This window comes from Podarcis filfolensis, assembly GCF_964270895.1.
Source record: "Podarcis filfolensis genome assembly, chromosome: 7".
In the NCBI taxonomy this organism is placed as follows: Eukaryota; Metazoa; Chordata; class Lepidosauria; order Squamata; family Lacertidae; genus Podarcis; species Podarcis filfolensis.
Genome location: NC_139603.1, coordinates 78,015,644 through 78,043,373, shown reverse-complemented (window position 1 = coordinate 78,043,373; position 27,730 = coordinate 78,015,644). Strand labels below are relative to the sequence as shown.

The 27,730-nt window shown below is 44.5% G+C and overlaps 2 protein-coding genes across 5 annotated transcripts in view; one reads left to right on the top strand and one right to left on the bottom strand.

Annotated features, from left to right (window-relative positions):
- Window positions 1-19,570, bottom strand: part of NSMCE2 (NSE2 (MMS21) homolog, SMC5-SMC6 complex SUMO ligase) — a 199,273-nt gene extending 179,703 nt beyond the window's left edge. The window contains exons 1-2 of one of the 3 annotated variants that reach the window (XM_083622330.1): window positions 19,549-19,570; window positions 17,800-17,946 (exon numbers count right to left, since the gene is read on the bottom strand). In XM_083622330.1, the coding sequence (XP_083478456.1) occupies window positions 17,800-17,932 (133 nt within the window). In that variant the 5' untranslated portion in view covers window positions 17,933-17,946; window positions 19,549-19,570. Of the gene's footprint in view, window positions 1-17,799; window positions 17,947-19,324; window positions 19,503-19,548 lie in introns of those variants that run through there. The other 2 variants (XM_083622328.1, XM_083622329.1) reach the window with 2 other exon arrangements.
- A 92-nt stretch (window positions 19,571-19,662) lies between these two features.
- Window positions 19,663-27,730, top strand: part of WASHC5 (WASH complex subunit 5) — a 46,098-nt gene continuing 38,030 nt past the window's right edge. The window contains exons 1-4 of one of the 2 annotated variants that reach the window (XM_083621871.1): window positions 19,663-19,916; window positions 23,031-24,398; window positions 24,702-24,944; window positions 27,552-27,636. In XM_083621871.1, coding sequence (XP_083477997.1) covers window positions 24,760-24,944; window positions 27,552-27,636 — 270 coding nt within the window. In that variant the 5' untranslated portion in view covers window positions 19,663-19,916; window positions 23,031-24,398; window positions 24,702-24,759. The remainder of the gene's footprint in view (window positions 19,917-23,030; window positions 24,399-24,701; window positions 24,945-27,551; window positions 27,637-27,730) is intronic. The other variant, XM_083621870.1, reaches the window with a different exon arrangement.

Genomic DNA, 27,730 nt, shown 5'->3' with positions numbered 1-27,730 from the left:
AGCCAATTCCTCCTGAAGACTCGCTGGTCTCACCTGCTTGAGTCTGACTCTGGTCTATCTGACCCTCACTAACTTTGCACCAAGGTCAAAGTCCCCCACTGTTGCAAAGCCAGGCTTTCCTCCAAAACAACTTGGTTTAAGGAGAGCTTAACCAATAAGTGAGAATGTTATCCAAATCTGCCTGCTGCATCAGATCCCTGGCTGAGGCCCGGTTTCGCTTGCTCCCTTCAGACACCTGAAGCGAGCTCCCATCCCCTGCGAACATCATTTTCCTTAAGGGTTATTGCCCACTCATCGAACTGTTTGTGTTATTTATCTCGCTGGGCTGCGTAATAACCGATTTAAAACCTGCCTTAGTCTCTCGCAACACAATTAAATAAGACTTATAGAGGTTAATTATAAACCATTTCTTAATAACAGCACCCTTCGGTCGTTAGGAGATGTTTAGTATTGCTTTCATCTGAGTTTTAACAGCATACGTTCACTTTACCCCCCACCAGAAGATTTAAGGTGTTTTCTGCTTTATTCCGTTTTCTAAATAGGGGCCTAAGCTCGCAAACCCATGGGGCACAGATGCACAATTAAAACATAGGGCCTTCATATTTTATTTTTAAAGCCCTTAGCGTTTCTTGGCCACTCTTCTGTGTGAGATGGAGAAAAGAGGGAACAATGCGAAGAAGCATTTCCCAAGCCAACATCCATTCTCATCTCTTTCTAAAGACCAGTCCCTATTCCTTCAACCAGCAGTGCTTTTGTTGTTGTTGTTGTTGTTTAGTCGTGTCTGACTCTTCGTGACAGGCACTCCTGTCTTCCACTGCCTCCCGCAGTTTGGTCAAACTCATGCTGGTAGCTCCGAGAACACTGTCCAACCATCTCGCCCTCTGTCGTCCCCTTCTCCTTGTGCCCTCCATCTTTCCCAACATCAGGGTCTTTTCCAGGGAGTCTTCTCTTCTCATGAGGTGGCCAAAGTATTGGAGCCTCAGCTTCACGATCTGTCCTTCCAGTGAGCACTCAGGGCTGATTTCCTTCAGAATGGAGAGGTTTGATCTTCTTGCAGTCCATGGGACTCTCAAGAGTCTCCTCCAGCACCATAATTAAAAAGCATCCATTCTTCGGCGATCAGCCTTCTTTATGGTCAGCTCTCACTTCCATACATCACTACTGGGAAAACCATAGCTTTAACTATATGGACTATATGGACTATATGGACAAGGTGATGTCTCTGCTTTTTAAGATGCTGTCTAGATTTGTCATTGCTTTTCTCCCAAGAAGCAGGTGTCTTTTAATTTCATGACTGCTGTCACCATCTGCAGTGATCATGGAGCCCAAGAAAGTAAAATCTCTCACTGCCTCCATTTCTTCCCCTTCTATTTGCCAGGAGGTGATGGGACCAGTGGCCATGATCTTCGTTTTTTTGATGCTGAGCTTCAGACCATATTTTGCGCTCTCCTCTTTCACCCTCATTAAAAAGTTCTTTAATTCCTCCTCACTTTCTGCCATCAAGGTTGTGTCATCTGCATATCTGAGGTTGTTGATATTTCTTCCGGCAATCTTAATTCCGGCTTGGGACTCATCCAGCCCAACCTTTCGCATGATGAATTCTGTATATAAGTTAAATCAGCAGGGAGACAATATACAGCCTTGTCATACTCCTTTCCCAATTTTGAACCAATCAGTTGTTCCATATCCAGTTCTAACTGTAGCTTCTTGTCCCACATAGAGATTTCTCAGAAGACATCTCTACTGCAAGAAAAATCAGGGGGTATAGCCATGGGACAGGATAACCCAGCATGGCTTGGCTTTCTCAGCACGGAATAGTTTCTGCTATCCAAGACCAGGGCCAGCCAAGGCGGTGCCCTCCAGATACTGCTGAACTACAAATCCCATCATCTCCAACCAGTGGCAGTGCTGGCTGTGGTCAATGGGAGTTGTAGTCCAACAACATCTGGAGGTCAGCCTGTTGGCCATCCCAACAGGATTCCACTTGGTTGTATAATGGTCCGGTAATCACCTGGCTTCTCAGTCTGAGGAACCAGTCATGGACTAGTTGGGTGCAGATGAATGGTGGGTCGAACCAGTTGGGGAACCACCAAGGGAAGAAGGTTCAGAGCACCGGAGGTAGTGGTGGGACAATGATCACAGGGAGAAGACTTGGAAGAGAAGGTGTAGGAAGCTAAAGGGGGTAACAGGGCTCCATGAATTGGAAGAGTCTGTGACAGAAAGAAGAATCAGAGGCAGAAGAATGATGGAGGAGAAAGGGATGAGGGCAGCCAAGAGGCAGAGATGAGTCTGGCTGGTGAAGAGCCGCAGGTGTCTCCCCCTCCTGCCACGACAAGCTCCCTTCACCACTTGTCTCCCGGAACCAGAAGAGGCATGAAAAGTGCAAAGGAGAAGTTAGCTTCAAACAGGCGCAGTCTCCTATTGCTTGAAAGAAGCCCTGGAAAGGAGAAGATAGATGGCTGTGGGGAAGCAGGGACTTTTAGTCTCAGCAACCTTTTTCATTTTGTAGGACCTACAGGGCATGAGCCGCTATGCTCATTAGTCCTGAAACCCAAGTCTGTGAAGATTGTGTTTTTTCTAATAAAGAGTTAGCTCCTGCTCTGAACTGTGTGATTTACTGTCCCTCAGGCAAGGACAAAGCTTCTCTCAGACTCCCCATTGATTGCCTTGATGTTCCCAAGAAACTGCCCTTATACCAGGTCAAACCCTGGCTGTACTCCCAGCCCAGAACTGTCTACTGTGTCTGGCAGTCTTCAGCATCTCAGAAACACAATCTTTCCAGTCATCTGCTACCTGGACTTTTCTTTAACTGGAGATGCCAAGGATTGAACCTGAGATCTTCTGCATGCATGCCATGTGTTCTACCGCTAAGCTATGATCTAGGAATGGGCAATATCAGGTTTTAAACATTGTGATGAAGCTGAGTTTGGATTTGATATTCCACTTTATCACTACCCAAAGGAGTCTCAAAGCAGCTAACATTCTCCTTTCCCTTCCTTCCCCACAACAAACACTCTGTGAGGTGAGTGGGGCTGAGAGACTTCAGAGAAGTGTGACTAGCCCAAAGTCACCCAGCAGCTGCATGTGGAGGAGCGGGGAAGCGAACCCGGTTCACCAGATTACGAGTCTACCACTCTTATCCACTACACCACACTGGATCTATCACCAACTAAACATTGTGATTACAGTGGTACCTCGGGTTACATATGCTTCAGGTTACAGACTCCGCTAACCCAGAAATAATACCTCGGGTTAAGAACTTTGCTTCAGGATGAGAACAGAAATCGTGCTCCGGCGGCGCGGCAGCAGCAGGAGGCCCCATTAGCTAAACTGGTGCTTCAGGTTAAGAACAGTTTCAGGTTAAGAACGGACCTCCGGAACGAATTAAGTACTTAACCCGAGGTACCACTGTATACCAATATATCATGGGAGGCATCGGCCGACTTCGCAATCTTCCCCACATTGTGATTTTTGCATAGCACACAGACACACGCACCAGGATCCACGATATGTTGCCAGGTCTGATGAAATTATGAAACCATTATCACAACACTGACTTCAAATCGGTTTGGGACGATATATCAATATATCGCCCAGCCCTACAAGGCTCCTTTTCCAGTCTGATTACAGTCAGGGCAACAGTAGCTAGGGTCCTAACCATACACTCAGGACACCCAGTCCATGCATGAATGAGATCGAGAAAAAGAAGTTATCTATGTTGGTGTCTTCCTACCAGAGGCCAGCCAACACCCTCCAGGCCAAGGAGGCTGGGGAAATCTCCCTGTCAGGCATCTATCTCCTCCATTATGCATTATTGCTCCCAAGTAGCCTTGAAACTAATAAGACTGGATGAAGAATTACTCCCACATACTGTCACAGAAAGCCTGATTCAGATTTAACAAGGTCAAGTTTTTACCCGTGAGATGCCTTGAAAAACTAATGAGTTTGGTGAAGTACGTCCTTTATATTATCTCAGGGCACACCCGCACCTCGTTGCAGAAGGGAATGGAGTTATAATTAAAACAAGGGCAGAGGTGTTTTTTTTAGCAACAGGGGAACGTACTCCTGAATGCAAAGCTAAGCACCTCGGCGCATTACTGACTTTATGCGTTTCCTTATTCATCTCCTCTAATCCGGCATAAACCCACACGCAGCAGAATGCTATCTGGCACAGCATCACTGGAGTCCGAAGAACGGGAAAGCCGTGGTAATATCTCTGCCGCCTCCCCCATCCCCCGGGATAAAAGGTAGGGCCAGGAAAGTAAATTATGGGATGGCAGGAGGACAGCTGATATAGTACTCGTTCTCGTAAAGTTTGCATGCACTTTCATTTTGCACTTTCTGCTGTGGCATTGGTTTAATAAATGGACAGCCAAGGAAATGCCTGGCAGGTGTTGCTGGACTCTGGTTCCCATCAGCCCCAACCTGCATGGCTAATAGTCAGGGATGATGGGAGTTGTAGTCCAGCAAACACTAGTAGGGGGGAACACTACATTGGCTACCCGCCACCAACTAAATACACTCATTTTGTAAGTTCAGGGTGCGGGGCAGCACCGCAGCAGCATGCTTCATCCTATTGCAGGAGCATTTGTTGACATGCGTCCATGAATGGATAGGCTAAAGTTACAGTAAAGGTAAAGGTAAAGGGACCCCTGACCATTAGGCCCAGTCGCAGAGGACTCTAGGGTTGCGGCGTTCATCTCGCTTTATTGGCCGAGGGAGCCGGCGTACAGCTTCCGGGTCATGCGGCCAGCATGACTAAGCCGCTTCTGGTGAACCAGAGCAGCGCACGGAAACGCTGTTTACCTTCCTGCTGGAGCAGTACCTATTTATCTACTTGCACTTTGATGTGCTTTTAAACTGCTAGGTTGGCAGGAGCAAGGACCGAGCAACGGGAGCTCACCCCATCACGGGGATTCAAACCGCCAACCTTCTGATCGGCAAGTCCTAGGCTCTGTGGTTTACCCCACAGCACCACCCACCATACCAGCAAATGCACATAGTGGGCTGCTGAAACGCCACCCTCAAATGCACTATGGGAATATGTACTACTGCCCAAGGTGAAACACAAGCCTTAAGAGATAGAAATGTGGGGGGAAACATGTTATTGCACAGTAAACAGGCAGGTGCAGAAATGTGTCCCAAGAGAAGCATCACAAAAAAATAACTTTTAATACACTTTTTTGTGCTGCATGCAGTTATTGTTTACTGTTCTCCCATGCCGTGCATACATGTTTATATACTCAAAATTTAAATTTAAATGTTTTTACCAGTGGGGAGGAAAATAGATGGGTAGCATTCTAAATGTTTAAAATCTTTGCATTTACAGGACTCTCGGAACTTCCACTTCCGACCATTCATCCCATCCGATGTAAGAATCTGGAAGCAGCAACCATATGGACTACTACGTCTAACTGAGCAGCTGGCCTTTTTCTAGTACAGGGCAGGAAAAGCAGGGGAATGCTTCAAGAATATGATGAATTTATCTTTTACAGCAGCAACAGGTACTAATGACTGTTTTGGACAAAACTTGAACCAGGAAGATGGAAAGTGTGCCATCGTGTGGAAGAAAAGTGAGATGACAACCCAAAAGCAACCTCATATTGAACATTTACTGAACTCAGAAGCCAGGCTGGGACAGAGGTAATACTCTCCTTTGCCAGAGCCTGGCCTGTCCCTTTCTGTCAACTACAAAGAGGGAAGAAAGCGGATCAAAACCAACAGGAAAAAATGTGCCCCCTGCCATTTCATGCACATAAATCTAGCCCTTCCTGGCAACTCTATAAACAAAAACCTTTCCCATTGCTTTATTTTTCTGCAGAAAGTTTTGCATTTGTAAGTTCATTCCTAGCAGCAATCAAGGATTTCAGACAGAGGGTTTTCACAGCCCCTGCCGAGAAATTATGAGAATTATTACTGGGACTTTCTGTATGCAAGGCAGATGTACTGCCACCGCTAAGGTAAAGGTAAAAGACCCCTGGACGGTTAAGTCCAGTCTAAGGTGACTATGGGGTTGCGGCACTCATCTTGCTTTTCAGGCCGAGGGAGCCGGTGTTTGTCCACAGCCAGCTTTCCGGGTCATGTAGCCAGCATGACTAAACCACTTCTGGCGCAATAGGAAGGAAGCCAGAGTGCACAGAAACGCTGTTTACCTTGCCGCCAGAGTGGTACCTATTTATCTACTTGCACTGGAGTGCTTTCGAACTGCTAGGTTGGCAGAAGCTGGGAGAGAGCAACGGGAGCTCACTCCATCGCAGGGATTCAAACAGCCGACCTTTTGATCGGCAAGCCCAAGAGGCTCAGTGGTTTAGACCACAGCGCCACCCACGTCCCTTGTGCCACTGAGCTATTGAGGCATCTGATCAAGGCCTGTATTTTAAAATGAGCTTAAAGATTTGCAAATGTTTCATGCCAGGCAGAAAACCAGCTGGCTAAGGACTTTGGCAGTTGTTTATCCTCCTGGACAAGGGCCCTCCTGATTTATAGCAGTAGCAGGAGACAGGTTTCTCAAGGTTGTAAAAAGGAAATACAGGCTGGGAGCAAAGGTTACACTGACCCTACATATTACAGAACACAATCAAGCTGCAGAAACACTAATTAAGAGTTGGTAAATAGTAAGATCTCTGTTTAGATAGAACTTAATACCACGAGCCATCTGTTTTAGCCATTTGTTTTGGAATGCAGGGGCAACAGGGCCAACAGGGGCAAAAGGTGATCTGGTAATTAAGGTGCCTTGTCAAGACAAATGTAAGATATATGGCTACTTGTCTGCCATTTATGGATAGAGGGAAATATAGCTCTTTGTCTCCCATAAAAGGTAATAGGAAATGGGTGTATCCTTTATGATTGGTTCTAGCAAACAGCCAATAGGAATTTCAACCAGGCTGATTGGACAGAGGCAGCCAAAGGAGGAGCAAGGGGGCTGGGCTGAGGAAATATAAGTGCTGGCCATCAGGGCTGGAGTGGGCAGAGCTTTGGTAACCATATACCACTGTGCCTATCATTTATTTGTCTGACAAATAAATTATTATTTTAATTTCTCTATTGCTGCGTTGAATATTTCATTCCAGCTAAGCGTTAACCACAAGCAGGGTGCTACACTATGGCTACAGCTGTTTCCCATAACAGCACAAAATGGGGAGCCTTGTTTTAATGCATGAGGCAGGTTTTCTGAACGCCTCTAATAAGCTTCTGTACGGATTTCACATAAAGGCTATTTGTGTTATTATACCGTGAGCATTCTTAGAAGGACCCATTGCACTGCTGTGGGAATCTTTTGAGGTTACAGAATCGTTCCTTAGCCCCTCAGCAAACCTGAGATGTCCTTCGTGACAGGTGATGTCAACTATATTATCGGACCAACTGCTCCTGGGGACAGCAAGAATCAGGAGAATAACTGTTCTTGCTTTTTAAGAGGCATTTTATAACTAATAAAGATTATTATTCATAATAATGGGCGAATGAAAATTTAGAAGTTGGTTCTCTCTCTGTTAACTGAATAGTGCTTACTAACAGGAGCACTTCAAGCAAACAATGTAGGAAGTTTATCAGGCGCTAAAATCCTGGAGGAAGAAACCCTGAATTGAACTGAATGCACATACAGGAACCAGCAGAATTCTAGCAAGCGTCGATGAAACCACAGGTAAAGGGAGGGTTCTGATTTTTCAGATGGGAAACAAGAGGCATGGAGAATATTAAGTGACTTCCCTTGAGGGTACGAAAATGAGTCACTGGCAGAACCAGAATGAGGACAAAGTCAAAAGGGACCTCAACCAGATCTGCGAGACGAGCAACAATTCAACTGTCACATTTATTCATGCACGGATAGGTGAGAATACGAATGCTTCTAAACAAGATTAAGAGTAAGAGTAAGAGTAAGCCTTTTATAACTTAGCCACACAGGGCAGTACAATCGTACCTTGGAAGTCGAATGGAATCCGTTCCGGAAGTCCGTTCGACTTCCAAAACATTCGGAAACCAAAGCGCGGCTTCCGATTGGCTGCAGGAAGCTCCTGCAGCCAATCGAAAGCCATGGAAGCCCCGTCAGACGTTCGGGTTCCAAAGAACATTCACAAACCGAAATAGTCACTTCCAGGTTTGCGGCATTCAGGAGCCAAAACGTCCCCAAGAATTCAGCCTCCCCATCCCTGGGCACAGATCAATGAGACATGGGAGATTCACAACGGAATCGCAGAATCAGAGTTGGAAGGGACCACGTGGGTCATCTAGTCCAACCCCCTGAACCGCAGGAATCTTTTGCCCAACGTGGGGCTCAAACCCACGACCCTCAGCTTAAGAGTCTCGCACTCTGCCGACTGACCTGAGTCTCTTGATGTTTTGATTCTAAATGAAAAGAAGCAGCAGAGTCCCTGATTTAGACTGGGGATGAGTTTCACGCACGCACGCCACTGTGCTAAACAGCTCTCTAAAGCTGCCACAAGATCTACAGCAGAAGAGATGCAGAGGCTGTTTAATTTTCCATAACCAAAGCTAGTTTCAGATCTCTCGCCATACATTTCTCCTCTGCCTTCCTGAGGAAGTATACCTGCTCAGAGGCAATATGACTCTACAGAGACAAACAAGACGTCAGAGACAAACAAGATGGGCAGGGGGTCGATATGCTGCCCTGCTTGTTATAAGCTTGCCAGCTGGCCACTGTTTAGCGAGAAAGAGGTTCATGAATAACCATAGTTTAGAGGTCCTGGGCGCTAAGGAAGTCAGACTATCCTCCACCAGGACCAGGGCCTTCTCAGTGATGGCTCCGACCTGGTGGAATGCTCTGTCCCATGAGACCAGGGCCCTGCAGGATTTAATCTCCTTCCGTCAGACACAGCTATTCCGCCTGGCCTTTAGTTCAAATTCAGCCTGATTTTTTATTTCCCTTTTCTTCCCTCCCCCTCCCCTTTTATGAAGATCACCTGCTCTGAGACCCCACAGCTAATTCTCCCCAGGCCTCCTCGCTGGCCCGAGTAGGACCAATTCAGCCAGCTAGCCCTGGGGATTATCTACTGCTTATTTCCCTTAAATGGATTTCTGAATTTTGAATTTTATTGTCATTCATGTTTTTATACTGTATTTTATGCTGCTTTTACAATTAAGTGTTTTAAATTTGTTGTTAGCTGCCCTGAGCCCAGTTTTTGAACCAGAAAGGGCGGGGTATAAATAAAAATTTATTATTAAGTTGCCCCGCCAGTAGAAGCCAGTGCAAGGAGTTCTGATAGTTGTGGACAACCCTGGGAGGATAGAATGGAAGGCAGCGAACAAATTTAATAAATAACAATAATAACTGTGCAATGATCGGGATGCGGGTGGCGCTGTGGGTTAAACCACAGAGCCTAGGACTTGCCGATCAGAAGGTTGGCGGTTCGAATCCCCGTGACGGGGTGAGCTCCTGTTGCTCGGTCCCTGCTCCTGCCAACCTAGCAATTCGAAAGCACGTCAAAGTGCAAGTAGATAAATAGGTACCGCTCCGGCGGGAAGGTAAACGGTGTTTCCGTGCGCTGCTCTGGTTCGCCAGAAGTGGCTTAGTCATGCTGGCCACATGAGACGGAAGCTGTACGCCGGCTCCCTCGGCCAATAAAGCAAGATGAGCGCCGCAACCCCAGAGTCGGTCACGACTGGACCTAATGGTCAGGGGTCCTTTATAATTGTGCAACAGGGCTTCCGCAATTCCTCTTCCCCCATGCGCCACCCACAAATGCGCTCTGGAGGGTTCGGACACCCCCAAGAACAGCACACTGGGGATGGGGGTCAGGTAGCAATCTTTCCAAGAAGCAGAAACACTTGTGCAGGCGGAACAATTTTCAAAGCACAACACTGTTTTCCTCCCTTTGGGTCTGTTTAGTAGGCATCAACATTTGCACAGACTGCTGCGGTTAAAAATACCAGATCATGGCTGTGGGGCGGGGGGAGAGACCCTGGTATGCCCCCCCCCTTCTGGAAGGATTTACACAAAGGACAGTGACTAACACAGGGAGGGCTAGAGAGGCGTAATATTTACATAAAGGAATCTCTCTGACTCCAGACCGAACACACACGTCAGCTGTGTTTTCTTTTTTTCGCCGGTTAATTTGTTCCAGCTGGTTCGGCTTCTTAAATCTTGCTGACTGTCTTCCTCTTGGAAACTGGGGTGGTGGCAGGGTGGGTCGTCGCTATTAATTAGTCATTTTCACACAAAGTAAATACATTATTTATGTGTGTGTGTGTAAGTAATATATATACAAACACAACACAGAGATACAGAGAGACACGCAATGAACGTAGTTGACTCAAAGCAAGGAGTCCAGCAACACAGTTTTTGACATTCCCCCTCACGCTATTATTAACAGAAGCATTTTCTTTTATTTCAATAGGCTTTTCACGTGTTATTCTGTGGCTTGTTGATGTTGTTGTTTTAAAAAAAATATTTTGTTAATGGCTGCCAGTTCTGATTGTATTGTTTTTTAATCGCTGCGGCTTAATCAATTTATTTTTGTAAATTACTGTATTGTGTATCTTATGGACATGGGCTGCTCCAAATTCTCTAAGATCAGAAGGGTGCGAACTATCTTAAATAGCAACACACACACCCCGACAACAGCAACACCCCCCCAAAAAAGAGCAAAGAAAGGGGTTTATTTAAAACAAAGGGGGGGAACTTGTGCAACATATTTGCCACGGAAATGAACAAACGTTTTTTGTGACACACAACTTTAATCCTTGCTAAGTATCTAAACCACAGAGCCTAGGGCTTGCCGATCAGAAGGTCGGCGGTTCGAATCCCCGCGACGGGGTGAGCTCCCATTGCTCAGTCCCTGCTCCTGCCAACCTAGCAGTTCAAAAGCACGTCAAAGTGCAAGTAGATAAACAGATACCGCTCCACGGGAAGGTAAACAGCATTTCCGTGCGCTGCTCTGGTTTGCCAGAAATGGCTTAGTCATGATGGCCACATGACATGGAAGCTGTATGCCGGCTCCCTTGGCCAATAAAGCAAGATGAGCGCTGCAACCCCAGAGTCGTCTGCGACTGGACCTAACGGTCAGGGGTACCTTTACCTTCAACTTTAAGGCTCCTATGTAAATGTTGTCGGATCCTGGCTGTTCCTTCTGGACAGTAGACTCTCTTACCAAAATGACTGAATCAGCACCTCTGCAGCTTAAAAGTGTGAATCATTCACACTCCAAACAAGCAAACATTTAAATCCATTTTCAAATGGGATGTTAATAATGCAACTGCCATAGTAGACGTCCTCTGCAGGGACAACTCTGGCTCAGGCTGGGATCCTAAATACCACTTTACTGGGGAGTAAGCCAATGGATACAGTGGGACTTACTGCCAATTGTCCACAATATTTTATAAATCCTGAGCCACTCTCCCAGCGGAGACTCAATTGTACAGTAGTACCTTGGTTTACAGACGCTTCAGGTTACACACAATTCAGGTTACAGATGCTTCAGGTTAGAGACTCTGCTAACCCAGAAATAGTACCTCAGGTTAAGAACTTTGCTTCAGGATGAGAACAGAAATCGCAAGGTGGCAGCACGGCAGCAGCAGCAGGCCCCATTAGCTAAAGTGGTACCTCAGATTAAGAACAGTTTCAGGTTAAGAACAGACCTCCGGAACGAATTAAGTTCTTAACCCAAAGTACCACTGTACTTGCTTTTAACTGTTTTTTGCCAAGACCTTTAACGTTTTACTTCGTGCTGTTTTGTAAACTGCTTAAAGGCTTTCTCGCAATCAAGCGGTAGATGGTTTTTTAAAAACAAAACTTAATAATGTTCCTTATGGGGAAAAGGAAAACAAAGCAGACTGCAGTATTAACATATTTAGGGTGACGCTCTAGTCATGTTCCTGGAAATAAATCCTGTTGAACTCAGTAGAAGTTCCTTCCAAGTCTAGGATTGTAAATGTGTGAGGCTTGCGGCCCTAAACAACCAAAACTCTTTATTTTATTTGGGGTGGGGGAAGTTTAAAATGGGGCTATTAGGTTCGTTTTCATTCTCTGGCGTCTAATTGTAACAGGGTCTGAAACAGAAAATATGAAAGGCTCTGTTACTAACAGCAAATAGTGGAGTTGCTTGCTTAAAAATAAAATTTGCTCACACTTCGTATACCTAAATGAAAAACCTAAGGCTTTGACAATATGGAAATGCATTTGAATTTAAACTGGTTGATTAATCAATTAAGAAGCAGGCGACATGTCAGTTCAACTGAAAACTACTAACTTGGGCACACAGTTCTAAAATAAAATGCTTAAATCCAGTGCCCCCCCCCCGCTAGAAAAATAGGTGCCCATAACTGCCTCGACTACCCCCTGAAAAAAAGCACTGCTTAAATTTTTAAATTTCAAAGTGACTTGGATTCTTCCATGTCCATGGAGATTAACTTTGGCAAGGGCTCCCTCTAGTGCTCTACCACTCTTCCAGTTTCTTTACCTCCTCTCAAAACACACAGAAACGCTTACAGTAATTTTAAAGAAAGAAGAATATCTGCGCCAGAGCTTCTTTACCTTGCCTCGAAATGTACAGAAACTTTTATTAGACTCTTATTAATTTGGTTGACCAAATTAATGGAGTACGCAGAGATGGACAAGTTGACTTGGGCAGATAAGAGATCAAACAAAACAAAAATTTAAAGAAGATTGGAACATATTCAAATGATATTTGAAAGGCTATCACAGGGAAATTGAAATTTTGACTGGTTTAGAATAACTTCTGTAAGAAAAAATACTAAAATATAGTGGAAAAACAGGAAAACAAACTCATAGACATGCTAAGAGAGGCATTCAAATAAGTAAAACATAGGACCCAAGTAAGAAGGGGAGGGAAGTCAAGTATAAAAGGAATGCGAACGAATCAAGCGATTAAGCACAAATTTTTGTTTATGTTTTCTTTATTATTATTATTTAGAAATACATGTTTAGCCATAGGAGAACTGAGATGTTATAATGTGATTCTATGAACGTAAATTAAAAGAAACCAATAAAGATGATTTGCAAAAAAGAAAGAAACTTTTATTATCCATTCATATTTATCAATTTGCAGCATTTCTTTCCTGTCCTTTACTCAAAAAAGGCTCTCAAAAGTGGTTTCTGTTCTAAGATGGTCCCCTCTTCTCAGACTCACATTATTAGTGGGGTAGATGAGTGGAAAGGAATGCCAAAATATGTCACATCGGGCAAAACCCACCCCTTTGGTTTCAGATAGTACATGGAAAGGAGAGTCTAAAAGGCCCGGGAGACCAGGGCGGATAAAAATCTTTTTTCCCCCCATTAATTTATTTTTAAAAATCAGTTTTTTTTAAATTAAATCAGAATTTTAAAATAAAATGTTTTTGGAGGAAAAAAATATTTCTAAAGATACTTTTCTATTTAAGTTACATTATAGTCAAAAGGCTATCCCATCAGGAAATAAGGATTTGTTTTAAGTTTTTCATGTCTAAGTTTTGTTTTTGTTTTTTTTAAAGTGTTTAACCACATCAGTTAACAAACATGGAAACATATGCTGTAATGTTATTGTTTTAGTTAAATAAATTGTTCAAATTGTTATTAAGGCAATGATTGTCTTTCTCCTTCCAATAAAAAGTACAGCAGAAAAGTTGTCTCAATATAAATAGTTAACTTATTAAACCTCACAATAATTTCATAATTATCTGTCTGTGTATTTTTAATAACACAACCAAATCAGTCATTTTTTACATAACTGTAAAAAGTACTCTGAAAATTTATTATTCCAAAAATGAAAGCTTCATCTGGTTGTAAATATTAATATTATACCAGCAAGAATGAGTCTTTCTGTTTTAAAAAAAAGGATTTAAATCAAGTCTTACCGACTAGTGATATAAATCGTGATTTAAACCGTGATTTAAATCAATTTGATTTAAATCAAATCCACCTGACGGGAGACTAATTTTCACTGCCCTATGATGGCTCATTTAGCAGAACTCTAAAAAGTGTATACAGTCGTACCTCGGAAGTCGAACAGAATCTGTTCTGGAAGTCCGTTCGACTTCCAAAACACAGCTTCCGATTGGCTGCAGGAAGCTCCTGCAGCCAATCGGAAGCCGCGGAAGCCCTGTCAGATGTTCGGCTTCCGAAAGAACGTTCGAAAACCAGAACACTCACTTCTGGTTTTCGGGAGCCGGAACGTTCGACTCCCAAGGCATTCGGAAACCGAGCTACGACTGTCCTTGATTCTGACCAAACCCTGTGACTTTTCAGCAGTCGGTCTCACCTCTGCCTCTTGGCCTCCCTCCTCCCACTCTCCTGCTTCAGCTTCTGCCTCTGATTCCAGACTTCTCTCTGCCACACACTCTCCCCGCTCACGAAGCCCTGTGACCTCTTCAACTTCTGACACCTCCTCTTCCCCATCTTCTACCTCTGACCATCGCCGTCCCACCACCAATGCCCAGTCTTCTTCCCTTGGGGTCTCCCCAGCTGGTTCCTCCCACCATTTCTCCGCGTCCAACCAGACCACAGCATAAGCCAAGCACAAGTCTTTATCAGAGTCAAAGGGCACGTTCCAGCCAGGCAAAAATGCTCAAGGAAGTGTTAGGATCATCCTACTCGCGTGTAGGACCCTGGCAGAGACACACGCCCGACAGGCATGTTCTCTCCCTCCTGGTCTGTCGTTCGAGAGCTTCAAAAGCTTTCTCCAGCCCAAACATCATAGCGACTGATACCAAGTGGCAGTAGCACGCTTAGGAACAGCAGAGTGTTCGCAGTTTGCGTAACAGAACTCAGAAGCACAGCATTTTGGCTAATCTACTTTATTTACATATAACACACTCAGAGCTTTCTGACTTAGCTCCTTCCTCCTTCTCATCAGACAGCAAAGAGAAAGAAACAAAGGACAATAGTCCCACAGTACAGAACACAGTAAGATAAACATCCTGTCTCCGTCACTTCCCACACTGTGGAATGAAAACATACACCGTCATGTGATAGAAAACAATCCCATGACTGCAGACACGGAGCAAGAATCCTAACAGGAAGATGTGAATCAAAGTCCATGGCCAGGGAAAAGGCTTGGAGGGATGCATTCAGGCCCAACTTGAGGTTGGGCTACCCTACGAGTTTCCTACAAGCATTATATCCCTCTCCTGCTGTTGTTCCCCAAGAACTCTCACCCTGGGGTCAACATCCAGCCAACTCTACCAACGCCCATTGATAGCATTGCCCTCCATGAATTAATCTAAACCCCTCTTGTAAAACCACCCTCTGCTTATGTGGCAGCCAAACTGTGCCAGTACGATGCAGATTAGAGAAACTGTGTACAGTGATACCTTGGTTCTCAAACGCCTCTGTACTCAAACAACTTGGAACCCAAACACTGCAAACACGGAAGTAAGTGTTCCTTTGTGAACTTTTTTCGGAAGCCGAACATGCTCCATAATAGTGTTACGCTTCCAATTTGAGTCCCACGCTTCCGTTTTGAGTGTCACGCTGAGGTCTGTTTGTTTTTGCTATTTATTTTGAGTTTTTGTTTTTGTGGCTCTTTTAGTTTTGTTTTTGTGACTGTGTGGAACCCAGCTCAGCTACTGGATTGATTATGTGACTGCAGTACATTGTTTATTGCTTTCATTTTATGGATCATTGGTCTCGTTAGTAAAATTCATGTTAAATTGCTGTTTTAAGGGTTGTTTTTAAAAGTCTGGAACCGATTCATCCATTTTGCATTACTTTCTATGGGAAAGTGCACCTTGATTTTGGAACGCTTTGGTTTTGGAACAGACTTCCGGAACGGATTATGTTTGAGAACCAAGGTACCACTGTAGGATGTTTTCATGCTCTGGCAACGCCCCCCCCCCCCCCCGGGCAGGTCCCCAAAACCTCCATAGACAGTCTCCCCTCTCCATCTGGGGGTCCACCGACAGCTAGCCAAAAGAACACAAGCCAAATCTGAACACACAGTGACAGTCAGTTTTGTGCACCCAGCATTTTGACTTTTCAATGCAAGTGGGCATCTTTCTACACAATGACTAACCCTTAGAAGCTTAAATACCCATGCCCAGCGAAAAACAGTTATTTTGAACATAGAAACACCAGGGAGAGCTACAACAGAACGAAGGCTGGGCGATATATTGATATATCATCCAAAACCAGTTTGAAGTCCATATGACGATTATCGGTTTCATAATTTTTTCACCTGGCAATATATCATGAATCATGGTGTGTGTTTGAGCTGGGCGATATGTTGTCGAAAACCGATCTGAAGTCCATATCACGATATTGCTTTCATAATTTTTGACTTGGCAATATATCGCAAATCATGCTGCATGTGTGCTATGCAAAAACCGCAATGTGGGGAAAACTGTGACGCCAACCAATGCCTCTACAAAGCTGCATCCTTTTATCAGACATCATGATATATTGTGATGTTTAGCTGGTGGTGTATAGCGCAATGTTGAAAACCCGGTATCGCCCAGCCTTAATCAGAACTGAATTTGCATTTTGCAGCACAAAAGAAACCACATGTCTGATCACATTTATGTCTGGTTCTGATTTGTCATTCAAAATGCAATTCACAATGGAGGGGGGAGAATTTACGTGTCAAGACGGAACACTACGACTTCTTTGAAGTGCACTTTAACAAAGCTAAACAGCTACTGCTGTTTGCAAGCACTGAACGTTTATCCAGGGCCCCATTTGCATTCTAACACTCAACTAAAGCTTTATAATCATAGAATCTTTGGGTTGGAAGGGACCCAAGGGTCATCTAGTCCAACCCACCGCAATGCAGGAATCTCAGCTAAAGCATCCATGACAGATGGCTATCCGACCTCTGCTTAAAGACCTCCAAGGAAGGAGAACCCGCATCCTTCAAAGAGAGTCTGCTCCATTGCTGTACAGCTCTTACTGTCAGAAAGTTTTTTCGAATGTTTAGTCTGAATCTCCTTGTGATGTTAACATATGAGAGTGCTGGAGGTGAAATAGTTAAACAGGTTACCCAATCAGAACACAGGGGGGTGGAGTCAGAGGGACTATAAAACCAGCTCTGAGAGTTCGTTGGGAGTTGGGAGGTTGGTTGGAGTGGGAGTGAATTGGGATAGAGTCTGTGGGTAGGGTGAGTTAGTGTAGCGAAATAAGCTGAGTCAGGAACAGTTAGGAGCTAGGAAGACAAGTAAATATCTGAGAGGTGGTTTAGTGAGTGAGAGCAGGTAGCGGAAGTTATAGGACTGGATAGGCACCCCATGAATGTAATTGACCAATACAGTTTATGAAACCACACGCTTGTTAAACTGCAATAAATAACAAAAGTGTTTTTCAATTTAACCCTGACTGGACTCAGTATTGTACCAGGTAGGGCCTGGGTGGTGGCAGCGAGAAATAAAGTGGTGGCACAGGGAGCAATAGACGGTGAAACGTCCGGGAACCCTGTGTGATCGCCACATTCCTTTCCTGCAACTTGAAGCCACTGGTCTGAGTCCTAACTTCCAGCGGAGAAGAAAACAAGCTTGCCCATCTTTCCTATGACACCCCTTCAGATATTTGAAGATGGCTTTCTTATCTCCTCTCAGTCTCCTCTTTTCCAGGCTAAACAGCTCCTTCAACCGCTCCTCATAAGGCTTAGTTTCCAGACCTTTGACCATCTTGGTCGCCCTCCTGTGCACATGTTATAGATTGTCAACATCCTTCTTAAATTGTGGTGCCCAGAATTGGACACAGTATTCCAGATTTAGTCTGACCAAGGTGGAATATAATAATAATACTAATAATTTTATTATTTATACCCCACCCACCTGGCTTTCTTCTTTAAAGAAAATAAAGCAACAGCACAAATAATAGCCACTCCAAAAACACAAAACAAACCCACAACTCACTTTTACTTTCCACAAGGTCCAGAGCAACTGTTGTAGCAATGTCCATTCCGGCACTTATGTTGGACTGGCAGGTTTTCAGAGATGAAAGGCAGGCATCCACAGCGCTGTAGGAGACCACAGAGCGCCCAGACATCGTGGAAGTGTTTCCTGAAAAAATATAATGTATGTTTTTACATTTCTGACACTGTGCCACTGTGCAATGCACATTCATGCGCACATTTTCCCGTCTCTCGGAAGGCAGGGCCGCCTAGTCGATCTCATTTATAGTCATTCTAATTTGAAACAAACTCTCATCTCTTCCGCAACACAAAGAAACCTCTCCCTTTCCCCATCTTTCCTATTTGTCAGTCGAAAATCCCTGTTCACAACAATACGTCGTGCAGAACTGTGTAGAAGAATAGCCCACGACCTTGAATACCTATCCGTATTCCACAAATTAAAAAATAATAATTTTATACTGCACTATCCTCAACATTTGAAGTTTAGGGGCCAAATGGCTTCTTAAACCAAGGTTGCAGTCGCCAAAACGCTATGTCTAATTGCCATTTTGAGGCAAGAGGGCTCTCAAATCGTATTTTTCATGGACTGAAAAATAAAAATGCGATTGATCTGGTTAGTTCAGATGACAACCTTGAGCTAGGTTAAAATCTGAGAACCTAAAGAAGCAATCTTGATTTGTGGACAGTCCACATAAATATTGGCCTATTATTCTGACCTCTTTTTCTTAAGGAGGCCGATTTCACCTCTTTTTCTTAACTGTGCTCAGGCTGCACAGTTCTAAAAATCATTTTGGTGTGTGTGTGTGTGTGTGTATGTGTGTGTGTGTGTGTATATATATATATATATATATATATAACATAAATTTCCACAGTGCTGATTACACGCAGTTAGAAGTATTGTAAAAAGGCCAGCTTCCCCAATAAATACATAAAAGGAGAATCTCTGTAAAGCAAAAACAGCAACAAAACAAAACCACCATAGATTTAATCCTGCCTTCAGGGCCTAAACTCAGAACTGTGATTCCAAGGGTCTAGAATCCAAGCAGCAAAGCAGCAACAAACATGAGCACATGGAAACTTGTGGAAAAGTCGTCGTTTATAAAGCAGGCCGACAAAACAACAAATAAATAAATTCCTCCCCGCCCTCCCGCCCCTTCAAACTACCACCCACAACTTGTTGCCACACAATTAGGATCTATAGGGGGGAAAGGGTCAAGAAGACTCCTGAAGGCCAGCTCCCACGGCTTCTCCACCTCCTGAGCAGAACTGCCGGACTGCAAGCTCCTCGGGGCAGGGAACTTAATAATAATAATAACGTTTATTATTATTTATACCCCGCCCACTTGCCTGGGTTTCCCCAGCCACTTGCAACATATCTAAGAACAATATAACATCATAGAATAGCATCACTACAATAAAAATAATAGAACAAAAATTGCACTGCGCAAAAGCACCTCTGTGCTTTTGGAAGGCACGTTCCCACCCCTCTCTCTTTATACTTTAAAAACAAATAAATGTCTTTATACCTTATTTGATAAGTTTTAAAAGAGAGCGATAACAAATGACTGGAGATACACACCCACTCCGCTCCCTTGACTCTCTCCTCCCCCTTAGTTCCTGAGAAAGAGGGGGCGGGCAAGATGCATTCTCCTCCCACTTTTATTTTTCCTTTTCCTTTTTTGCAATTGCCTTGCGAAGATCCCTATTTTCTATTCTTATTTTATTCTTATTTTTGAAGCCCTCGACCGACCCCCCGCTTGCCTCGCGCAGGGATCCCCGGGGTTGTGGGAGTGGAGAGAGGTGGGGCAGCGGCGGGAAACGCGCGTCTCATCATCAGCCGGCGCCTGTTCACATGACCCGGGAAACCCTCATGTGATGCGAGGCGGGGAGGAAGGCTTTGCAGCACCGACTGCGCTTGGCAGCTGCGAGCTCCTTCCCTTGCCCCCTCGCGTTTCCGGGATCCTGAGCCTCTCTCCCTTTCCGCCCCAGGGGCTGGTCGACCCGGGTCGTTGCTGCTGCTTGCGAAAGACCTGCTGGGCTCTGCAAAATAACGGGGCTGCAGAAGAAGAAGGAGAGCCGCCGCTTCCTCCCTTTGCAAAGACGCCAGCTGCAAGCCGAGTAAGTGCAGGGGGCCCTGGGGGTAAACAATGGTTGTTTGCGTGGGGGGGGGTTAACGAGGCTCTAATTATAGGGGTGCTGCCCCCGCGACGACTCTCACTTTCTGCTGCAAAGGCTCCCGTGTTTGGAACAGGAAACCCGGGGGCAGTTTCTACCAAAGGCAACGACGCCCCGTGCAAATGCAGGCTTTGCAAAATTCTCCCCTTCCAAAAACAAACACAAAATAGGTTATAGAATCATGGAATAGGTGGTATGGCTGTTCTGCCTTTTTATAAAATGCATGCAGTGTTTAGGAGAGGCCTGGTTGAAGGGGAACGCTTTTGCCCGGAGCCTAAAGATTATTATTACAGTGGTGCCTCTGGTTACGTACTTAATTCGTTCTGGAGGTCCATTCTTAACCTGAAACTGTTCTTAACCTGAAGCACCACTTTAATGGTGCTAATGGGACCTCCCGCTGCCGCGTATGTAACCCAAGGTAAAGGTAAAGGGACCCCTGACCATTATTAGGTCCAGTCGTGGCCGACTCTGGGGTTGCGGCACTCATCTCGCTTTATTGGCCAAGGGAGCTGGCGTACAGCTTCCAGGTCATGTGGCCAGCATGACTAAGCCGCTTCTGGCAAACCAGAGCAGTGCACGGAAACGCCGTTTGCCTTCCCACTGGAGCGGTACCTATTTATCTACTTGCACTTTGATGTGCTTTTAAACTGCTAGGTTGGCAGGAGCAAGGACCGAGCAACGGGAGCTCACCCCGTCACGGGGATTCAAACCGCCAACCTTCTGATCGGCAAGTCCTAGGCTCTGTGGTTTAACCCACAGCGCCACCCGCGTCCCTCCAAAAACAAACCAACACATAAAATAGGCTATAGAATCATGGAATAGGTGGTATGGCTGTTCTGCCTTTTTATAAAATGCATGCAGTGTTAGGAGAGGCCTGGTTGAAGAGGAACGTTTTTGCCGGGCGCCTAAAGATTATTATTATTATTATTATTATTATTATTATTATTCAATGCTTTTTTCTGGGGGTACGCAGGGGTACGTGTACCCCTAAACATGTGGTGAATCTAAGTTTGGCCTCATTGAGGGGCAGTATTTCAATATGAGTGGGAAAATGAGAGTACCCCTAAACATTTTTTTAGGTGGGGGGAAAGCACTGTTATTATTTATTGAATTTATATACCACCCTATAACCCGGTGGTCTCAGGATGGCTCACAGAACAAAATCAAAATATAAAACCACAAAATATAGGATCAAAATAAAAACAACCACCCAATAAACCTCCCTCCTTCACAAAACCCATATTTTAAAAAGGGATAGGGTGTCAATCAAATCAACCAAAGCCCTAGTTCAAAAGGAATGTTTTTGCCTGGCTCCTAAAGGTGTGTAATAATAATAGTCGTCGTAATAATAATAATTTATTATTTATACCCCGCCCATCTGGCTGGGCTTCCCCAGCCACTCTGGGCAGCTTCCAACAAGATATTAAAATACAGTAATGCATCAAACATTAAAAGCTTCCCTAAACAGGGCTGCCTTCAGATGTCTTCTAAAAGTCTGGTAGTTGTTCTCTTTGGGAGGGCGTTCCACAGGACAGGTGCCACTACCGAGAAGGCCCTCTGCCTCATTCCCTGTAACCTCACTTCTTTCAGGGAGGGAACTGCCAGAAGGCCCTCGGCGCTGGACCTCAGTGTCCGGGCAGAACAATGGGGGTGGAGACGCTCCTTCAGGTATACTGTCCCGAGGCCGTTTAGGGCTTTAAAGGTCAGCACCAACACTTTGAATTGTGCTCTGAAACGTCATGGGAGTCAATGTAGGTCTTTCAATGAAGACTTCCCTGGGGAGAGCATTCCACAGATGGGGAGCCACTGCAGAGAAGGCCTGTTCTCGTGTTGCCACCCTCCGGATCTCTTATTAAAATTATGAAAAATAATAATTTTATTATTTGTATGCCGCCCATCTGACTGGGTTGAGCCTGCCGCTCTGGGCGGCTCCCAGCAGAATAGTGAAAACACGGCAAAAGGTTAGACCTTAAACACTTCCTAAACAGGGCTGCCTTCAGATGAAGGCAGCAGGCAAACCTCCCTGAGGAGAGCATCTCAGAAGTAGGGAGCCACTGCAGAAAAGGCCCTTTCTCATGTTGCCGCTCTCTGGACCTCTCGTGGAGGAGGCCCACAAAGAAAGGCCTCAGAGAATGGTTGCAGGGTCCAGGTCAGTTTATATGAGGAGAGGCAGATCTTGAGGTATTGCAATCCCGAGCCGTTTAGGGCTTTATGGGTCAAAAGCAGCACTTTCCATTTTCAAATAGCTCTTACTGTCAGAAAGTTCTTCCTGATATTTAGTCAGAATCTTCTTTCTTGTAATTTGTAGCCATGGGTTCGAGTCCTGTCCTCCAGAGCAGGAGAAATTATGTGCGTGCATGCAATGTGTGTGTGTGTTATATGTGTGTTATATATGTATATTGCTGCTGCTGTTTCGATTGTTTCTTGCAACTTGAAAACACTTTTTTTTCTTTTTCGTTTTCCTTGTGAGTATAACTGTGGGTCCATGTTTTACCCTCCTGAAATAAAGCTTGGAAATGCTGTTGTGAAAAGCAAAGGAAGAGGAAGAGCTTCAAAATGGCACCTAGAAATCAATCTTTTATCAAATATAGTTCTTGTAAAAGGCTAACAATGCCAACGTATTTATTCTCCCTCTTTTCCGTCCTAAGCCCTGCTGGATAAAATTTACTATAGAACATATTTATAACCCACTTCTAAAGAGATATTCTTAACACAGCAGTTTTTTAAAGGACAAAAAATGTTGGGGGAGGACCGCTAACAACAACTTGTGAGCTGCCAGTTCTTTACCTGTTTTATCCAATGGGCCGCATTTCATTTTAAACAGGTGTCCTCAACTTATTTTTCAGAGAAGAGTGTGCTGCTGTTGCTCATCTGACTTAAGAAATAGGTGTTTTGTTTATGCTGTGAAACCCTATTCCAGGGTATTGAGAAAAACATATTTTAAGAGCAGGCTTGTAATTAAAAAAAATGTGTTGGGTAGCGGAATGGGAACACATCATAAAGTGAGAAATGATGAATATGCAATGTCAAATATGTTCGGTGGTTGATGTTTTTCAGGTACATTAATGGAGCTCTCAGCAATGCATCTTCCTTCAGATAACTTAAAAGAGTGAAAGTACAAACTTGGGTTGAAAAGATACTTTTGGAAGAATCATACTATTCTTCGCCATGGTGGACTTCCTAGCGGAAAATAATCACTGCGGGCAGGCCATTCTCAGAATTGTCTCTTGTGGAAACGCTATCATTGCTGAACTGTTGAGACTCTCCGAGTTCGTTCCGGGTGTTTTCCGACTCAGAAACAAGGCTGATCAGCAGAAATATGGCGATATTATATTTGATTTCAGCTATTTCAAGGTAAGAAATACCTTTCTCGCCCTGATCTAGCAACAGTGATCCATGCGACGGTCACCTCCAGGCTTGATTATTGCAGGGCTGCCCTTGAAGCTGACCCAGAAACTCCAGCGGGTGAAGAATGCTGCAGCGAGGCTCCTTACGGGGTCCTTGCCGTGGGAGCACATTCATCCAGTGCTTTACCAACTGCACTGGCTCCCGGTAGAGTACAGGGTCAGGTTTAAGGTGCTGGTTTTGACCTTTAAAGCCCTATGTGGCCTAGGACCCACATACCTACGGGACCGCTTCTCCTGGTATGCCCTGCCAGGGGACCTTAAGGTCCACAAATAACAACACTTTGGAGGTCCCAAGTCACAGGGTGGTTAGATTGGTCTCAACTAGGGCCAGGGCCTTTTCAGTACTGGCCCTGTCTTGGTAGAACGCTGTCACAAGAGCCTAGGGCCCTGCGGGACTTGACATCTTTCCACAGGGCCTGCAAGACAGAGCTGTTCCACCTGGCCTTTGGTTTGGACTCAGTCTGACCCTTATGTTTCCCTCCCCTTATGGTTTTGATCTAGGGGCTACTTTTAAAATGAGGCTGCATTTTAAATTGTATTTTAACCTGTATTTTAAATTGGTTCCACCTCCCATTATGTTTTTATTGTAATTTTACTGGTGTTAGCCGCCCTGAGCCCGGGGTATAAATAAAATTTATTATTATTATGAAATTTTGCTTCACTGAAGCCTTATTTAAACTCTCCTTTCTGTTCTTTAAATTGATTAAAACTGAATTATGTAGGCCCCAAAGATCTGAACAACTGCCTCCTTTCCTATAGACTCTCCCAGGAGAGGGCATTTTCTTTTGACAACCCTAACTTGTTGGATTCCCTCCCTATAGAGCTGTATCTGGTACCTTCAGTTATGCAACTTTCCTCATATGCCGATGATGCATCTTTTAAACCTGGCTTTCGACACCGAAGTATTTTTTAGCACCCACCTTTGTTGTGATTCTAATTTGTTTTGAATGTTGTGTTTTTATTGCCGTAACCTGCCCTGGGACCTTCTGGTGAAGCATTCATAATAAGACTTATCGCTGTGGGTTAAACCACAGAGCCTAGGACTTGCTGATCAGAAGGTCGGCGGTTCAAATCCCCACGACGGGGTGAGCTCCCATTGCTCGGTCCCTGCTCCTGCCAACCTAGCAGTTCAAAAGCACGCCATTGCAAGTAGATAAATAGGTACCACTCTGGTGGGAAGGTAAACAGCGTTTCCGTGCGAAGAAGCAGCGTAGTCATGCTGGCCACATGACCTGGAAGCTGTACGCCGGCTCCCTCGGCCAATAAAGTGAGAAGAGCGCCGCAACCCCAGAGTCGGTCATGACTGGACCTAATGGTCAAGGGTCCCTTTACCTTTTTACACATTGATATTTGGCAAATAATAAGATGGTCCTTTCTTTATGCCATATTTCGTCAAAATGATTGTTTCTTCATTGCAGGGACCTGAGCTATGGGAAGGGAAGTTGGAAGCCAAACCTGACCTCCAGGATCTAGACGACGAATTTCGCGAGAACAACATAGAAATCTTGACGAGATTCTATCTGGCTTTCCAAAGCGTTCATAAATATATCGTTGACTTAAACAGGTGCGTAATTGCTGGCTCCAAAACCTGTGATCTCTTCCCCCTTCAACTTTGGTTCTTTTTTTTTTTTCTTACTTTTTCAGCTTGTGTGGCCTGAGCAACAGGCAATATAAAGTCACAAGAAAATTAGATTATAGAATCATAGAATTATAGCGTTGGAAGCAACGCCGAGAATCATTTGTAGCAGTTAATTCAAAACAGACAATGCACAATGGCACAGGTTTTTTTTAAAGGGAAGAGGCATCAGCATTACATTAACAGCTGAGGAGACATTTTCAAATGCTTTTGAAAAGGCTAAGAGGGATGTAGATGGGAGAGTTGGGGCCCACAACTGAAAAGACCCTGCTGCTTGGTGCTTCCAATCTTATTTCAGAAGTTGATGGTATTTTGGGCATAGTCTCTAAAGACAATGTCAGTGGACCGTAAGCCCTGTGCAAGTTACTGAAGAGGTGGGTTTAGACACCGCTTAATGTTAATGTTAATGTTAAGGGACACGGGTAGCACTGTGGGTTAAACCACAGAGCCTAGGGCTTGCCAATCAGAAGGTCGGCGGTTCGAATCCCCGTGACGGGGTGAGCACATCGAAAGCACATCAAAGTGCAAGTAGATAAATAGGTACCGCTCCGGCGGGAAGGTAAACGGCGTTTCCGTGCGCTGCTCTGGTTTGCCAGAAGTGGCTTAGTCATGCTGGCCACATGACCCAGAAGCTGTACGCCGGCTCCCTCGGCCAATAAAGCGAGATGAGCGCCGCAACCCCAGAGTCGGCCACGACTGGACCTCATGGTCAGGGGTCCCCTTTACCTTTACCTTTAAATGTTAATAAGAGACAATGGCTGTGAACCTTAGCTTTTTTTGCATATACTGGTGGCATCAGCAAGGCTTCGCCAAAAAATGTGCTTGCATTCTGTGGTGGGCTTTGTTCAAAATGGTGCCCATTGATTTCTACAGGGCAAAGCAAATGGGCTGGTGTCTGGAATGCTGTGTTTGTGCATGCAGACATGCAAAACATGCCCTGAACTTGGGATCGTTGCCTGACTTGACATAACGATAGCCCTGGTTGCATTCCTTTTATAATGTCTCCTGGGATTTTATGTTTAAAGTTTTAGAATACATGAGTTGTGGAGACACTTTTAATACAAGGTGTCAAAGCAATATATATACTGACCATTCAGCTAAGTTGATACAGTGGTACCTCGGGTTACATACGCTTCAGGTTACACACTCCGCTAACCCAGAAATAGTGCTTCAGGATAAGAACTTTGCTTCAGGATGAGAACAGAAATAGCGCGGCGGCAGCAGGAGGCCCCATTAGCTAAAGTGGTGCCTCAGGTTAAGAACAGTTTCAGGTTAAGTACGGACCTCCAGAACATATTAAGTACTTAACCCGAGGTACCACTGTACTAAATAACGTCCTGACTGAGAACTGTAAAATAACCGAAGGAACAAGACAAGGCTGCCCGTTGTCACCTTCGTTGTTTATAATAGTTTTTAGAAGTATTGGCTCAAAGAATAAGATGTAATCAAGATATTAAAGAGTGGGACAGGGACAATATAAATTTAAAAGCATTTGCAGACAACGTGGTGATATCTGTGGAAGAATCAACAGATCCACTCCCGAAAGTATTACAAGAGATAAAAAATTTTGGTGAGGTAGGAGGTCTTAAGACCCTGCTCCCTACTCTTGACACTGAGTAGTCCCATCTCCAGTAAGGAAGCCGACTGGTCCTTAAAGGGGCTGTTTGTACAAATATATCACAAAAGCTGAAGGAAATGCAGGTTGAGTTCACCTCACCATGGCAGGTTGTGAATGTATTCCTCAGCTTCAAGCTTGCTATCCATCTTCTGATACGCTGCTTGACCCAGCTATAGAAACCATTCTGTCCTAGCTGTCGTGAGACATCTCCCAGCGAGACTCCGTATTCTTTTTTTTTATAGATATTTATTGAATTTTCCAATTTTATACAAAACACAACAAAAGAAAAAGAAAAGTATTAAAAACAAATCAATTTCAATAACAGTTTTTCAATGACATGTTTTTGACTTCCTCATACCTCCCCTTCTTGTTTTCTAGTTCAAATTGTTAATCCAGCAAATCCTAATCTCTTAACATTCCTTTTAACTAACACCTTATTTTCCAATCTACTTTTTAAATTTTTTAACTTAAACAATATTAATCCCAATTATTTTTATCATAACAGCTAGAGACCACATAAGTTCAATCCAGCATCTTTCAGAGTTCATTAATTTTGCAGTATTTCTGTAAATAGTCCTTAAATTTCTTCCAATCTTCTTCTGCCGACTCTTCTCCCTGGTCGCGGATTGTGCCGGTCATTTCTGCCAGTCCCATACAGTCAATCAACTTCATCTGCCATTCTTCCAGAGTGGGTAGATCTTGCGTCTTCGCAAGACTCCTTATTCTTAGGGCTAGACAACCTTACCTAAGAATGGCCCTGGTGGGACAGGCCAAAGGCTACTCTGTTCTCACAGTGGCCAACCAGATGCACGCTCCCTTTTTGTGATTTCCTACAACTGGTGTTCAGAAGGAGATCCGTTGCAGCTGGTAAGCCATTAACGACTGAACCTTATTCTTGATTCTTATGCTGTTCCTAGATATCTGGATGACCTCAATGAAGGAATTTACATCCAGCAAACCATAGAAACGGTACTGCTGAATGAGGATGGCAAACAGCTGCTGGTAAGCGCTCCGGCTTCTGTGCAATAATAGACTCGCCTGTTCTGCAGTTCTGTGCAGACTTGCCTGGGCAAAAACAAGGAGAGAAAGAGATTGG